The 17,017-nt window shown below is 41.9% G+C and overlaps 1 protein-coding gene across 1 annotated transcript in view; it reads left to right on the top strand.

Moving 5' to 3' along the window:
- The window catches only part of LOC136433781 (heterogeneous nuclear ribonucleoprotein L-like), a 45,875-nt gene that overhangs the window by 18,413 nt on the left and 10,445 nt on the right, over positions 1–17,017 (top strand). Inside the window, exons 8-15 of the mRNA XM_066426287.1 lie at positions 3,216–3,317; positions 5,530–5,608; positions 8,809–8,904; positions 9,342–9,410; positions 9,728–9,855; positions 11,937–12,194; positions 12,917–13,038; positions 16,784–16,882. Coding sequence (XP_066282384.1) covers positions 3,216–3,317; positions 5,530–5,608; positions 8,809–8,904; positions 9,342–9,410; positions 9,728–9,855; positions 11,937–12,194; positions 12,917–13,038; positions 16,784–16,882 — 953 coding nt within the window. The remainder of the gene's footprint in view (positions 1–3,215; positions 3,318–5,529; positions 5,609–8,808; positions 8,905–9,341; positions 9,411–9,727; positions 9,856–11,936; positions 12,195–12,916; positions 13,039–16,783; positions 16,883–17,017) is intronic.

Below are 17,017 nucleotides of genomic sequence, written 5' to 3'. Positions count from 1 at the left end.
TTGAGCAGTACATAAAAATTTTGATAACGATCCAGTCAGATCTGTTGGTGTGAAAAATGCATCGAGGGAAAGCGAAATGGTTGGGGACAGAATGAGCACAACATTGTCAGGGATCTCTTGAAGAAATTTGAAACAAGGCTGTGCTGTAGGTCTGGGGAGGGTGAAATAGAGCCCAAAAACCTGCAGATTTTGATGAATCATAATTTATAGTAAGATTACCTATATTTGAAAATTGACGTACACTCACAGTACATATATGTGTTGCTGAGAGAGTAACATGGTGGTGCAACAGTCCCCATTATTTCATTGCATAAAGATATGATTATTGTTATGTCAAAAAAATTATTGATGCCGCCCAGACAAGGTGCAGCAGCCCTCCAGGTCCTCAGCACACCCAGGTTATTCATGGGAGTCTGAAAGGTATTAACTGTCCCATGTTACATAAGAAAGGGTTAATTATTCACAGGCTGGATCTGGCAGGCTGCCATGGGTTCAGTAACAGGGGAGGACACCAGACCCAGACATGAACACCACACCCTAAGTGATGTGCTTTGTGCCTGTGAGACACTGTGCAGTCAACCGCACACAGTGTTTTATGGATTAGTCACAAGATTAAACTTGGATGCTAGGAACATGGTACAAGCTGGTAGAAAGGGGGGGGGGGGAATTGTTTTGACTTTGCCCTTCTTTCACTGCTGTGAATCAGTACATACTTAGCTACAAAAGTTGCACAACTAAAGGGTTTTATCTGATGACGTTTGGGTAACCTTTCAGCGACTTTCCTCAGGGTTTAATGACCTCAACTACCAGCCCGATGAAACTTTGTGTGTTTACAGATCCTAACTTTGTTAGCAAAAGTATATTTTCCTACAGTGACCTGGTGTCAGTACTTTGTATTCAAACACCGCACAGCACAGGCCTTTGGTTTTCAGATGTACATGTATTACCTACAGTACAGTCTTTTGTAGTATAACCTTTAGAGGAAGGCTCATTATCATCATGGTGGCTACGTGTCACATCAGGTGACCTTTTGAGGAAGTAGAAGCAGGCATAAACAGCACAATTATCTCTGCCCTTCCCCTCCCCTGTCATGACATTCTTATCAGATGAGAAGTGCTTAAGGTAATTTTGTTGGATTAAGATAAGAACATCTGGATATTCTCAATGTACTGTGGACTTGGAAAGGTAGCGTGGCATCCAAACCTGTTATAACTGCCGTGCCGAGTCTCTTCTGTCCTCTCTGCAAATAGGTGGAGAAGACAGAAGAGACATTAGCTTTGGATACAGGGCTGTCTCCAGGAACTGTCCTTCCATCCCAGGACAGAAATTTGCTTCTTGGGACGGAAAAAAATCAACCCTTTTCTGTCCCCAAAATATCAATTTCATGAGATAAAACTGATGAAAATGTATTCTTTTAGCTTAAAATGACAGACATGAAAATCAAAAAATCGGCTCCCAAACAATGGGACGGAAAAAAATGGAGACAGCCCTGTTTGGATAGTAGGCTTTATTGACAAGGACAAAATTGACTGAAAATTGGAGAAAACCTTAAATTAGTACTTGTTATTCGGTTTGGTCAAGGTAGACTCCAAAGAAAGGACTAGCTTGCTTGCATGTAACGATGCAACTAAGATGAGGATCTGTTCATTTACTACACAATGAACTTCTTCATACTGGTACTCAAATTGATTTACCGTTCTTATCTTCTTTCCATTCTTGTATGTTGTAGATTACATGCATCAGTCTCTTTTAATGTTACCTGATTTATGTTTCTGTCAATACAGTAAAACCCTCTAGCATGTTTCACTGTGTTGCTACTGCCTGTGCAGAGGCCAAGTCCAATCATTCCATGTACCCAAGCTTCCCAGGGGGCTACTTATGGCAGGGTGTTGAAATACAGGAGCCTTGGTAGGAAGGAGTTAGGGAAGCCAAGCCTGTGGGCTGGTGTACAGTAAGCTAGCTGATCATGAAATTGATTCCAACACAGCCAAAGACACCTTCTGTGTATGCCGCAGTATGTAGACTATTGCTGCAAGCACGTCTGTTCCAGAACCCTAGAATCTGATAGTTATGTTTGCGCATGTGCACTACTGCCCTCTTGTTGCAGTTAAAAATTTGTGAGAAATAAACCAAAAAAGACAGCAACAACGACAAAGATTCCACTGGAAGCAGCATATTTGTACAACTAAGGAGGATACTAAAAACGCACATTTGGTAAGTGTTAACAGGTAAAATGGTAGGCTCGTCTGCCATGATTCAGTTGATTTGCATAGATAAGACCAGTCTGGCATGAATAATATGATATAATTCTTGGCAATAGTTTGCCAATAGGTGTTTTTGACAAGAAGTCATATGCAATGGACATGATTTTAATGCAATGTTACCAACAGTACATCATCAGTTGCACTCAAGCTAAATGCCTGTTACATAACGGCCGTGCAATATTAGGCCCGGTGTGTTTTAGGTGATATATTATTTATGCCCATGTTACATCTGGCTTGATACATGAACTTTTATATTGTATTGAACAAAACCGTCTGGAAGGGCATAACAGCCATGTGGGTGCAGGTGTGGTTGGTGGTGATGCTTGAATAAAGTGCATAAACAGAACAAAATTTACTTCAATGGAGGTTAGACATCCAGGTAGTGAGATACTGTAATTCTTGTTTCTTTCACTGTAACTTTAAGTTCACTGTTTTCACTGTCACCTGGACCGTGAACTTATCATCACAGTGAAAAACCTATTTATGATTCCTCCACACATCGTTTCTGTAAATCACTTGCTACCACCGTGAAGTTAAAGTTCAGTGAAATTGTCCCTTTTGTCTTACACCGTGAAATTTTGCAACCGTGAACCTAAAGTGAATTACAGTATGCAAGACAACAGTTACTCATGCAACAAAAGCAAAATTTGTGCATGGCTGCACTATACAAGCTCAAATTCTATTTTAAGGTTAGGGAGGCCCGTATACATGTACTTGGCCAAAGTGGAAGTTATTACAGATGCTGCTTTAACTAAAAAAATATGTAGACTGTTCTACTCAGTAGCGGTTCTTGAAAAAAATCTAGCTCTATATGTGTCTGTTCTGTAAGTAAATATATTTGACTGATAGCCAGCTGTATAATTCCAGTAGATCAAGGTGATAGAGATACCTAGATTGTAGTTTCTTAGTGATTTGTGTTGTTGTTTTTGCTGCATTTTCCTTAACCAATAGTTTACGTTTGACAACATCGGGAGCGCACAGAAAGCGAAGGCCTCGTTGAACGGGGCTGACATCTACTCAGGCTGCTGTACCCTGAAGATCGAGTATGCAAAGGTGAGTATCTGGGACCCAACAGGTACAGTAAGACACAGCAGGGCTCAGAGCACTGTCGCAAGTAACATTCAGGATCACCACTTTAGACTCCTTTGCAGCCTTGGAGCAGCGGTGTTTATTTTTTGGTGGGAGCGCTGATACACGATTTTTTACACGCGGAGGGAGGAACGCGGCATAATCCATCGGCCACGAAACTCACCAAGGTGGCATTAGAGAACCTTGGCCTGTGTAGAAAAATTGTGAATCAGCGCTCCCCAAAAACAATAAGTGCCGCCGCTCTAAGAAATCTGCGATAGAAGCTTTCAAATTTCAGGAAGTATGGACCACACTGAAAATTATTCAGAAGCCATTTCAATTATTTCTGTGCATTCCATAAGTTTTTTGGTAATACTTAACAACAGGCAATACATCAAAGTAAGATACACAAGCATTTATAAACCCGGAACAAAGAGTAGTGCAGGCAAGGTGCATGTAGACATCAGAAATACCTGCACAGTTCCAATGTTACCTGCAATAGCCAGGAGGTATTTCAAGCCCTGCTTATACACATAACGAGACAACTGCCTATTAGTATGTTAGTATTCAGTAGTTTAGTAGACGGAGATGAATTGCCTTCATGTTGATGAGTTCTACTCAGTAAGCACGGATCTATATCCAATTATGCTGACTCACACAAGTGCAGCAGGACTTAATCATGAAGACATGGCCAAATGCGTACTCAAGAATTAGCAGTGACCAGGACATCATTAGATACTTTTGGGCACAATAAAGTCATTTTGACACCTGTTCTCGAATTTAGATATGACGTACACAACATACACATCCTAAGGTGTAGAAATAAGACTGATTAGATTGAAACAATAACATGTTTTGGGGGTGACATAAGCACTTTTTTTTCTAATTTAAAGTGAGTATAATAATTTTGACAATTGTAACTTACAGGTCATGAGGTGTAGAAATAAGATTGAAAAGACTGAAATAACAACACGAGATGTTGCTAATTATGTTACTTTACCACCAACTACATGTGATAGTTTTACAGCAGTCATCTTGGACCTGTTGTCTGTTCAGTAATTATTTGCTGGCTGTAACAAAAGAAATGGTCAGTGAATTTGAAAGATTCTTCAGTTTAGTGGCAGTGCTCTATGTATAGATAAAGTAATAAGATTTTGATGCAGCTGAGGCACTGCACTACTACATTTTGTAGGCCAGACAGAATAGGTTAACATTGCCTAAAGCCAAGACTGTGAGCAACCTAAAAACTGATGCCTGACAGTGACAGATCAAAGCATTGCTGACTACTAATTATTACCGCTGGCATGCCTAAAAAAAATACATGCGAAGAAAAGCTTGACCCGTTGTTGACTTTCGTTAAGTTAAAGGTAAATCTACTTCAAATCCTGCATTGTTTGAACTACTCAGGAGACTACACTCAGTGACTCATTCTCACTCATCTACATGTATGTCACCCCTCATTTAGGTTCAAGCAACCCTAAACCTCGAGTTGCACTTGAGCCCTGTTTTGTGGTGACTGACAGTTGTTTAAAAAAAGCAGAACAATATGCTGACCCTAGCAGACATACCATCTCTATCATCATTCCTCAGTAATGACAGACCTGTATTTAATTTGATACCACAACTACAATTGGTTTTGTTATGAATGAACCCATAACCAATTATAATTGGAAATTGTGAAGCCCTATTGTCCAGTATTTTTCTCCTCTCTGTAGCTAGTCACGCTATAATGTCTGGTGCATCTCATCACAACACAATACAACAGTGCATACGTCACTTTTAATCAAAGATTGATACAATAATTGAGGAAACAGGAGTATTTCAGCTATCTTCTTTACAGCTTGTACAGACATGTAGAATATGCTTAAAATCATCTTGTGGTAAGATCAAACAAAATGCTCAATACATGATAAGATACGTATCAATTTATTCATCTAATATGGCAATCCATACTGAACAAGATGTAAGTTTTGCATTCATTTTTGCATACAAATGTTCTGTAGAAAATGTTGTCAAGATATGAACTTGTCATTCTTAAAAGGTGTTAATGATATTCAAACAACACACTTCCAAGGCCTGCGAACTCCCAGGGACAGACAAAAATTGAAAGCTGGAGACAACCCTGGTTGTTGATAATATTCAAACAGCATACACATGTACAATGTCCTTAAGCTAAAAAATGTTTTTCTCTTCCCAGCCCACCAAACTGAATGTGCATAAGAATGACAGCGAGACCTGGGACTACACCAACCCGAACCTGGGGTCAGGTGGTGGAGGTAGGTCGCACAGTCTAGTGCTTTTAACTGCGTAAAGTTCACCAGTTCCCAGCTCTTTCTGCATATCATGTCCATTCTTCTCCCTCGATCCTGAACTTTCACTCATATGGAGATGGGGTTCGGTTGCTAACAACACTTATCCGAAACACCTTTGATTCGCACTCTTGTCAAAAAGCACACGGCTTGTGCACATCTGCGTACGTGCAGACTAACGTAAAAACCAAATAACTCTTGACTTGAAGTGCCCCTTGCAGGATGTAAGAAAATCAAAGGGGCGACTTTTTACCCGAAGAAGATTGGCAAAGGCACAAGAGTCGAATCGCAGGTGCTTCCGGACCCCATCTCCATTGATTGAATTCACACAACCGTCCATTACAAAGAAAACAGTGAAACATGACAGTGAGAGTAGCGGGGAACAACAACAAGCGCACAGCATGTATACCTGACAACAACATCAAAACAGAAGACGTGCACCCGAGAACAGTACAGCCACAGAGACTGCACACAAGGAAAACACGAGAAATAACAAGCGGATAGTTGCCAGGGAACACCTCACAATGTACAGACATCTCGGAGAGTTCAGCGTGGTGTCGGAGTGCCGAACTAATGCAGACATGCACCATGGAACAACCTCTGTCATGCTGGACTCTTTCAATACATTTACACACGTAGAGGAATCCTTGTGGGTGTAGCCAAGGTTGGAAAAAAAAACGCTGTATAGACAAAAAAGCTGATGGGTTATAAAGGCTGCTTCTTCACGTACTCTTCACCCTTCCTTCTTCTGTGATTCTGGATTCTGGAGGACAGACATTTACACACGTGCAGCTATTCCTGTGGGAGAACAGACAAGTCCCTCTGGCGGACAGCTCTAGACACTTTAGATAGGACTCTGATGTCTTTCCATAAGGAGGAAGTAGTAAGAAAAAAAAACACGTTCTGGTGTGGGGAATATTGGACACTTGAGGCGTCACTACATTGTCACCACACTACACTGGGACAAGATGGCAACAGTACCTCTCATGGCATGCCACAACACAACAGACAAGATCCCACAAGGCCACGGAACAAGAACACTGATCAGTAGTACCTTGCAGAGTAGATCATGTGCTCAGAAAGTGCTGCACAAACGTATCAGAGTCCAGAGAGCCATAGGCTGGAAATGAAAACCGCTTCTTTTGTTTGTCAAGAAAAATGTGATTTTGAAATTTAAAGGGGACAGTCATTGATGCTGCAATGACATGGATTGGAAACAGAAGATTTTTATAAGATATAAAGGGATGAAAACGCACACCATGACGTGGCAGACAAATTTGCAACAAAAGCGGTGCACACGAAATCGTCTGAAAAAGTCATTTCGGTATACGAGCGAGTTTGTTCAGCACTTGGGCACGATCTAAATGTTCTGTTCCTAGTTGGAGGTCCCTCCAACTGCAGACAAAACATGTTGATGGCTGGAGGAGCCTTGAGTATTAAAAGTTTGTCACCACCTGTGAATTTGACAGGCTAGGGCAAGGACTGTGTGGGGACCTTTGTTTGATTGCCATGTTGTGTTGGCGGCACCACGAGAGGCGCGTTCCATCGTCCCGTGCACGACAAAGTCTAAGGGTTCACTCAGCAGGAAGCCAGGCCGTTCTTTTGTCACTCGTTGATGCTACAAAGGTATTTGTGGTACGGTAGAACTGAGATTTAGAAATCATAAATCTATTGTACAAGTTGGCAGTAATTTTGTTAACCCAACCTATGTACACTTTTGTATGTAACAAGTTTGTATTATTATTGAATTGTTAGGCCACACCATTTTGATTTCTTGGTTAACGGAATTTTAAAAAAATGTTAGATTGGAAAATCAACAGGAAAACAGAATCTCAGAGGAAAGTTTGTACTTTGGTGCACACAATTTCAGGGAGTGAACAGGGTCAGGTGCAAGTTTTCACCCCTGAGCCTTCTGTTTTCATGATTTTTTTTGTGCTAAAATTTTTTTTTAATCCGTTAACCAAGAAATAAATTTTGTGTGGCCTTAGCAGTGTTGTTTTAAACCAGTACGTACCTGGAACTTCTGCTATGCTATACTAACAACATCCTTTGTTACGTACCTACCAATAGTATGCAAAATGCAGCAAGCAATTGTTCATGTTAGTTAAAGTCAGTAAGACTTTGAGTCTCAAATGTGTGCTGTGTTATAAAATATTAATGTCGTAAGTCTTGTTACATAAGCATAAACTCTAGCCACATAAGCCAAGATATCAGATTGTTAAATGAAGCATCTTTTTGATGTTCTCTTACACTAGATATGCGACTGTATCGCTGGATATTCTGAAAAGATGTGAATGATTATTTTCTATTATTATTGCCTCTTACTCCATTGCTTGCATGGGTATTCTTATGAGGACACTGCTGTGTATTGTGTAGTCCTACAGTGTGCCAACAGTGTAAAACACTGTGAACAAGTTATTGGCAATTTTACTAGTGTCTAAGGATTGATGTTTGTGGGGCATGAAATTTGAAGCAGCCATTTTATCACCCAGAAAAGCATGCCCATAAACAGTGTTTCAAACCATATGTTGGGATAGCACTAACAAATAGAGGAGACACAGTCAAAACTGCCCAAGAAGACCACCCAGGGGACCAATTAAATCATGTTGTCTATATTGTGGACAGGTGGTCACTATAGACAGGATTCTTAATGCTTGTGTCATTCGGAAAAATTATCTAAGGGACCAGCAAAAAGTAGTGACAGTGGCCTAGTGGTTACTTGTATATGTTTGACTGTCTACCTTTCAGCACTTGGAATTTTAAACTTACATTTACGTAAGATACAATGTACATTGTATGTTACTTGATATAGGTTTGGAATTTTGCAGTAGCTTCTCAGAAGACTTGCAACTGGACGATTGAATGCTCATAAGAAAAAATAAGTAGGAAAAGAATAGAATAGTCATGAGGGTGTTCAGGGGGGGGTGCATACTTTGCGCTGAATTCAATAGAACAATAGAACCCCATACGTATTACGCTTAAATCAATGAAGGGAATTATGCCAAATTTGGTCGTCTTGCTACAAATTACGTGAATAAGACGGCTTTCCCTACGAATTACTGGAAATAAATTGGCTTATGGAAATGAGCATCCAGACCCTTATCTATTGAACATATTTCTGCCATGTTTTGAAAGATGCTGACGTGAATATATATTTTTCTTCCTAGACCAACAGCCGAGGAAGAACCAAGGCCCCCTCCTGAGGGATCCACCTCCGCAGTATGGTAATAATGGCCGTGGAGGAGGAGCGGGCCCGAACTTCGGTGGGTGTCCTGGCCTTTGTTCTCCTTGTCTAAGGTTATTTTAGCTGTTTGTGTATTATTAAACTTTTCAATTCCGTGGATTTATATATGAGTCTTGGTTATTTTTTTTCTTTATTGTCAAGTCGTTCTGTAGAAATTTCCGTGATGGTTTAAGTTTGCAGCGAAGAGCATACTGTGATTCTTGTTTCACTGTTACTTTATATTCACGGTTTTCACGGTCACCTCTGTACCGTGAACTTCTCATCACCTTAAAAAAAACCTGTTGTTATCATTTATGATTCCTTCACACATCCGTTCTGTAAATCACTTGCCACCACCATCTCCATTTTCTTTACACAGTGAAATTTTGCCACCGTGAAGATAAAGTGATTTACAGTACTGGCAACAACAACAACAAAAACAGGCCTAAAATCAAAGTGAACATTTCCCGTTTACAGAATACCATTGGAAGCAGGAGCATTCCATTTTACAGATTGAGATTGACCGCAGACCATCCCAGGGCAAAGGTGGCCACAGTCTTGAACTCCTCTGACCATAATTACATGCTCAAGAAGCCTTAGATAAGTACTAGGAATGTCCAATATCACCACCAATTTTCTAAAACTCCATCACTCAACCCCCTTCTCAATCCCACCGAGCCTTATATTTTGTTTTCCTAGAAAAAGTCCAGAGACATGGTACAAATGTTTGTATTTTGGTAGATATTTTCATGATGATTGGTGAAATGATAGGTTATATCATGTGCAGAAATCATACCACTGTGACTTATCTTTATCAATATGTTATAAGAGGAATGACTCTATTTTTATGTGTATGTTCATAGGCAACCAAGAGTTCCAAAATCCTGGCGGCTATCACAACCCCCCTGGCCAACATGGTGGATTTGGGAACCAGGGTCATCCTCCCAACCAGGGTTACAACAACCAGTTCAACCAAGGACAGAACTACCAGGTATGTAATGAAGGGATCAGGACGATTCGGCTTTTTACCAACTAAATCCAGTCAACACTGCCAAAAGCTCGGTCAACTCAGCCAAACACACTGGTCAACTCGACCCGGGGTAGGGCCCAGTTGGCCAGGGTGTTGGGCAGAATTGGTCTGATTAGCCATTGGCCAAGTTGGTAAGGGCTGAAGCATCCAAAATATGATAATGAAGTCTCTTCTGGTCATCAGGTGATAAGAAAGAAGGCATTAGCCTGTAATATCCACAGTTTACCCAAGCACACTAGGTCTTTTTGAACTTTTGTTTATTCATGATAAGCTCACCCCTGCTCTTTGTGATACATGTAGATGAGTGTGTTGGGTTCTTCATCTTCATTGACTATGTTGTACATCTAACTTTTATGTATGGACAGTGAATGTTAGAGTTGGATGTACAACTCTAACATTCACTGTCCATACCTCATAGTTAGTGAAGGAATCAGATTTTCCATGTCAGTGCAGATGTTTCCCCAGGGCATCTTTCCACTTTCAGTTTGACCAAGCAAAAACGATGACATGATGTAGCAAGATAAAACTATTCCTTTGCAATTGGAATTTGATAGTGTCTGTCTGATGTAGACCAATCAACACAGAAGCCACGCACACATGTCCTTAACTGTGTTCTGTGGCTGAGGTGACTGACACCAAACAAGTTATGTTCAGTGCATTGAACCTTTGTATATTCACGAGAAGCTCAAACTGGCCTGCAGGCTGATTTTTAAATTATGGTAAAGAAGGGTACTTTGACATGCCCCTTGGGCCACTCCCAGCCTTGGCTATGTGAAATCAATTGTCTTATTAATAAGGTTTGTAAGGTTATGTCAAGCAACACCTTGTGTAAGAAATCATAACTGGGCCCCCAGGGTAATTGTGAGTGAGTGTGGATTTCTGTTTCTGATACATTCTGATGGTTGCACAAGATTTGTCCCCCTTGTAATGAGAGGTTACAGACAGACTGGTGGACAGGGACGGCTCTCTGAAAATTATGACAATCCACAAAACTATTCTGTAGGTATTCTCTATAAGATCTTGATCAAAATCAGCCGCTGCAAGTCCAACCAAATGCTATCATGTATCTAGGGGCCCAATATTAGTACGAGCCCAGGAGCTATCAATCATTCAAATATCGTTACAATTATGTCCAGAAAAGCAGAAAAGCAGATAGAAGATCCAAAACAATACATGTCTCCTGCTGACACTTGCCAATTAATGCAACGCAACATATCATGCCAATTAAAATACAGATCCTTCCTTCTGTTGCTCTGAAGTGCTGTTATCGATGGAACAGGTGCTTAAAAGGATAAGTGAAGGCTGTGCTGTAGTATCTAGTAGTTGTTGCTCAAAGGAAATCAGATAGAGTTGGCACTGCATGCATGACCTGTGATACCTATCACACATTAGTCAGTAGAAGGCCAACGTTGTCCGGCAACTGTGCTGCGTTGCAAGGTAGCTGCAGGGGAAACGTGTTCTGCCGTAGATGCTGATTTTCCCACGACCAGGAAGGCCTGGCACCTCACCTGCTTGGTCAGCCCAATTAACAACCTGCCATTGTTAAGGCATCGAGGGCCCAAGGTCTGGGGACTGATATTCGGTCAGATCTTCTGTTTGGCAAGTGTATGATCATCAGCTCGAAACATTGAATTGTCCACATTGCGACACCTATTTTATGTGTCACTGTGTGTCTCTGTGTTCCTCTAACAACAAAAGCCCATCCCTCTCCTTCCACCGCTTTTTACCTCCTCAAATGAAGTCTGGTAGCCATTTTTCACACCTGGGTGGAGTGTGGAAAGTCCTGTCAATTGCATTTCCCAAGGACACAACGTCTAGCCATGAATGCCAGGAATCAAACCTGCAAACTCTCAATCCCATGCCCACTAGCCTAGCCACTTGGCTATTTGATGCCACTAACAAACCCAGGTGGATAATATAGATGAAAAAACAAAGCAAGAAATGAACCACACACTTCAAATTTATGCACTGTTTTAAGCAAGTAATGTGCATTGTACACGTGTGTCCTTGCCCCCATTTGAACCCCTATTATTCTGTTCCAGCCCTTACAACAAGACCAACAGTTCGGAGGACAGGGCCAGTTTGGGCCCCCCATGGGAGGCCCCGGAGGGGGTAACATGGGCCCCCCTCCCCAGCAGCGGGGCCAGCCCCCCTCCTACTCCCCAGGTCCCCCCCAGCCAGGTCCAGGGGGGCCGGGACCTCAGGGCAGCCCAGTGGTGATGGTGTATGGCATGGTCCCTAACAAGATGAACTGTGAGCGACTCTTCAACCTGCTCTGTCTGTATGGGAACGTCATGAAGGTATGGAGAATCTTCACTGGCATTAATTTAGGTCTTGTGTGTGGAGCAGTGTTCATAGAGCAGTGTCTTGTAGCAGTATCAAAGTTGTTCCAATCGTATGTTCTTTATGCTTGCATGACAGTTCATCTGTATTGGTATACAACATTGTGGTAAGTATTGCACCATTTTCCAACGTAAGGAAACAATATATCATAGTAATAAGATAAGAGAAAACGTAATCAATGAATAACCTATATCTATCAATGGAAATACTGTCGGGCCTTAGCCCGGGCAGTAGCGTGCGTAGTCCAGTGGTTAGCGATCTTGCCTCTGGAACTAGAAGACCCGGGTTCGATCCCGGCTGTGTTGCTCACCCGACATGCACGCTACCGGAAAGGGTCGCAGTCCTTAGGACGGGACGTTAAGCCGTGGCCCACTGTTCATTGTGCTATTCGAAAAGAGCTAGGGGAATTTCCCCGGTACAATGAACCTGTAAATACTGTAAATAGCGTCTGTCTTCTTCTCTTCTCTGTCACGACCAGTGGAAGATTAGCTCTTTAGTGAGTTAAAACTGGATCGAGATTACTTTCCTTTCCTTTTTCCTTGTCGGGCTCTTGACAGAGGTCCAGCAGATTAGTAACCTTCTTTAACCAAAATGCTTATTTACAAAAGACATATCTTTCTGGTTCTAAATACACTCAAGTGAGCTAAGTCAATGAAATGATTGTGTTGTTCCATGACAGATCAAGTTCATGAAGAGTAAGCCGGGGAGCGCCATGGTGCAGATGGGAGACCCCTCCGCCGTGGAGCGCTGCATCAACAACCTCTCCACCTGTGTCCTGTTCGGCCAGCAGCTGGCTCTCAGGTGGGTCTACCTGCACACATGTACCACCTGTTCAACTGTTCATTATCTTCATACCTTTTGTTTGGGACAATGGGCTTTGTTTTTGTTTCTTTATTACTGTTGATGATTATACAGTCAAAACTGCCCAAGAAGACCACTCAAGGGATCAATAAAATCTGATGTATGTTGACAGGTGGTCATTACAGAGAGGTAGAATCAACTAAGGGACCACCAAAAAGTTGTCACATTGGCCAGGTGGTCCTCATGTAGAAGTGGTCACTTGTACAGGTTTCACTGTTTTCTATATCTCACAGTGATGCATTTTGCTCTAGGCGGTCTACATTTTATTTGGCATTGTTTCATAGGGTCTCCATACCCTTTGTTTGAGACTGGGCTTTTTTTTTCTTTAGTTCAGTTAATGACTATATTGTACACTCTGTCTCTCCGAGATGCATTTTACATTAGATTATGTTTTAAATGATATCAATGGCCAACACTGAAAAGCTGACTATGAAGGAAAGGCCCACATCGTAAACTTTAATTGAAAGATATGACCATGACCTTCCTCCCGTGCATAGACTTGACTCAGCACATTAAATATTGATGGCACATCTGGACAAGTCCTATAGGGTGCGCCTCGATGTTGCCAACAACAAACGATCAGTTATACACGGTCCTGACCAAAGTGGATAGTTCCAGTGAATCATAGTCCTGGAGTTGGTTAAGTAAAGTCACAAGAAAGTGAGACGAATGCGTTGGAAGATGGGATCCAAGTGGCTGCTGTATTGCTGAGGAAATGGGAGTCTGGGTCCTTGTGAATAATGGATGACCCTGTGCCAGTCTAGTGGGCCATTAGGGGTAGGAGCAATGATGATGCATGATGCCATCAGCCCCCATTGGAAATAACCGCTGCCTTTAGCTGCTGATGTACCGTGTAATGACTCTTGGGGATTGAACATTTTCCAATAGACCCCTATCATTGCTTCTAGGGCCCCCAACTTGCATCTGGCTCATGTCATGAAGTTAAGATTTTTTTGGGGGGTCCCAACAAGCAAATTTCCATTTTGGGACGTAGGGATGGTTCCTTGAGACAGCCCAACCAAGGACAAACTCTGCCTGTGGATATTACATGTTGTTACATACAGAGGCCTTCCTAGCAGATAAATGGGCTAACAGACCCCTACCATTCCTTGTAGGGCCCCTAGCTTGTACTGCATCTAACAACATTGGGTATTTCTTTGTTTGAAGGAACATGAGCTACAAATGTGTCTATTCAATTGAAGGTGCCTCTCCTTGACAGATATGTTCCATGTCCTTGTGCCTCTCCTTGCTGTATTTATTCCATGTCATTGCACCAAACTGGATTAAAGTCATGTTAGCCGCCCATGACATGGGGCAGGGACAGGTGTGAAGAAAAATTGACAACAATTGCTGTAAAGTAAAGATGGGAAAAACGAATGAAGGGTGTGTCTCGAGAAATATAGTCTACAAAATTAATATTTGGTGCGAAACAACAGAGTAACTTACCGTAAGTGACTTTTCGCAAGACAGAACAAAGCAATTACTGGTAACACAACCAACATGTTCAATTTCTACTGGCTCTTCCCAAGATATTGGCTTGAGTTACTGAGATAGGAGAGACTTGAATGGCTTTCAAGCTTTGTTCTATGGTGGTGACCTATGACAAGTGAGAAGAAAAATTAGAAAATGAGTGCCAACGTTTGACGGCCCTGAGCTTTGAAATGATGATACTGTTTACCGGTATGTTATGGGTCACAGGTCCCATTGAGGGAGCAAATGTCAGGCTGAGAACTGCAGTGCACATGAATGATGCCACGCCCAGCGCAATCTGAAGAAAATGCTGCTATCACAATTAGAGGGGTTGAAAGTTGACCCTGAAAGGCTGACTGTGGCATTTATTTGCTGGGAAGGCCTTCTGTAAAACAAAGTAACAACATGTAATATCTGCAGGCTGGGTCTACCCTTGGTTGGGCAAGATCTCTGCACTTTTGTCTGTTGCATAGTCAATGGCATGGTTTCAAAAGTCTGTGTTATTCTTTTGTGTTCTGTTAATTATGGTTCCTCCCTGAAAAGTGTTTATTTTTCCTCAACAGTAGTACTTTTTGATGAGCCATGTTACAAGCAACAGATAGTTTTAATCCTTGACCTTTGACTCAGTTTGAGTACATTCAATTGTCAAGAAAGCAGCTGCTACCACAAAACATATACTGTAAGCATTTTGAGGAATACCTGCAATTACTTGCATAGTTGCTTCAGTAATAAGCCCGCAGGTTTTACTGTAACTTCTTTGCCCCCGTTCATCATAAATCATGTCCCTTTTTTGTTTTATTTTGTTGTAACTACATGTATATGTTGTACTAGGTGAAAGGTAAAGGTAGTCAAAATTCACTCAAATAGCTTTTTTGATGCTGTAGGGGCAGTGGATTGTTATCCACTGTGTCTAGGGCACAGTATTGAAAGGCAGAGCCCGGTTAACTAGCCGAAGTCAGGTACCAATTTTACACCTGGGTGGTGTGGCCTTTTCCAATGGCACAACATCAGCGGCATGTCAGGGGATTTGAACCCAGGACCTCTGGTCTCTGGGCCAAACACACTAACTGTTACTGTACACCAACATGACACCAGTGTCACTACTGTAGAAAGAGAAAATAGATTTTGTCATTGCACTGACTTGTGCTTATACTTTTCTGCAACTAAGAATGTGTTGCTGGACATGGTGGTGTTGGGAACACTTGTGGGTCCCCTCGGGTCATAAGGTTGTGTCAGCAAATTAAATACCTGTTTAATAACAGTCATTTGTCATGGCACCATGTCAAAAGTCAGCTTGAAGGAATGCAGGTTTTCCACCACTAGTGTACATCCAAGGCCTCTGTGTGTGTGAAAGACTAATTTATTTCAGCGAAATTGTTTTCTCAGTGAAAGTCAATTGGGGGGCATCATGGTCTTTGACCCTAAGGTCAGAACTTTGTTATCCGGAGGTCAAGAACCCCCAACTGTTGTGAAAAGGTTCCCCAGCCCAGGTAGAAGTCATCCTTGATCACAGTGCGTAGACGTCCTTGAGATGTCTCAGGGGTTCATCCAAATTGGGAAAGAGAGGCCCTGCACCCTCTTGTTTTCAGCCCAGCTCCCCCTTGTCGAATTCAGATTTTACTTTAATCTCCAGCATACAGCCTTCCCTCAGCAATCGATTCTTACATAAATACATAGAATTTGCCCCCTCGTCTGTGTTTCCTCCCTCTTGTTTAATTTTTCTAGAAAAACCCGTGTCTTATGTATGTAAGCTTGGCATCACGCCCGAAGGCGGGGGGGTTTGGGGGTTTGAAAGAACACACACTCGAACGGAAGGTACCGGAATAGAATGATCAAAGCATCCTCTCTAAGTGCTGTCATTTAAAGTCTCCATTTCTTACTCGTGACCATAGCCTGCATCGAACTCAAGATATCTAAACCAGAGGTCCTGCTGCAGTACCAAGGCATGCCGCTAGGGGGTGCAAAATCTATTCATTTCTTCAACAGGACATGACCTAACCAAACACCAAGTTTCATGGCAATCCATCTATTGCTTCTTGACTTGAGTACATGCAGCTAAACCACATACATGCATACATCCAAACATACATGCATCAAATGGTACCGAAAACAGCTATAGTATTCCAGTCAGAAATTTACTGATGTCCCATACAACACAACCTAAGTATAGTGTCTATGAGAACAAATTATTAAGTTGTTTCCTTTCTCTCTCCAGCTACTCCAGGCAGAAGTTTATTGATGAGAAGGGCCAGCCCTTCGTTCTGGAGGATGGAACGTCGTCCTACACAGACTTCACCAACTCCAAGAATAACAGGTGTGTGGTCATGTCTTCATGTCCCTTTCTTTACATGCCGGGGATTTGAATTAGAAAATGGAATGTTCATGGTGGTTTTTAAGTTAGTGCTTGCCATGAGATTTTCATTGTCTGAAGGCATTGGCAATTGAGATG

This window comes from Branchiostoma lanceolatum, chromosome 4 (genome assembly GCF_035083965.1).
Source record: "Branchiostoma lanceolatum isolate klBraLanc5 chromosome 4, klBraLanc5.hap2, whole genome shotgun sequence".
Lineage (NCBI taxonomy): Eukaryota > Metazoa > Chordata > Leptocardii > Amphioxiformes > Branchiostomatidae > Branchiostoma > Branchiostoma lanceolatum.
This window is presented reverse-complemented; position numbering and strand designations above follow the sequence as displayed.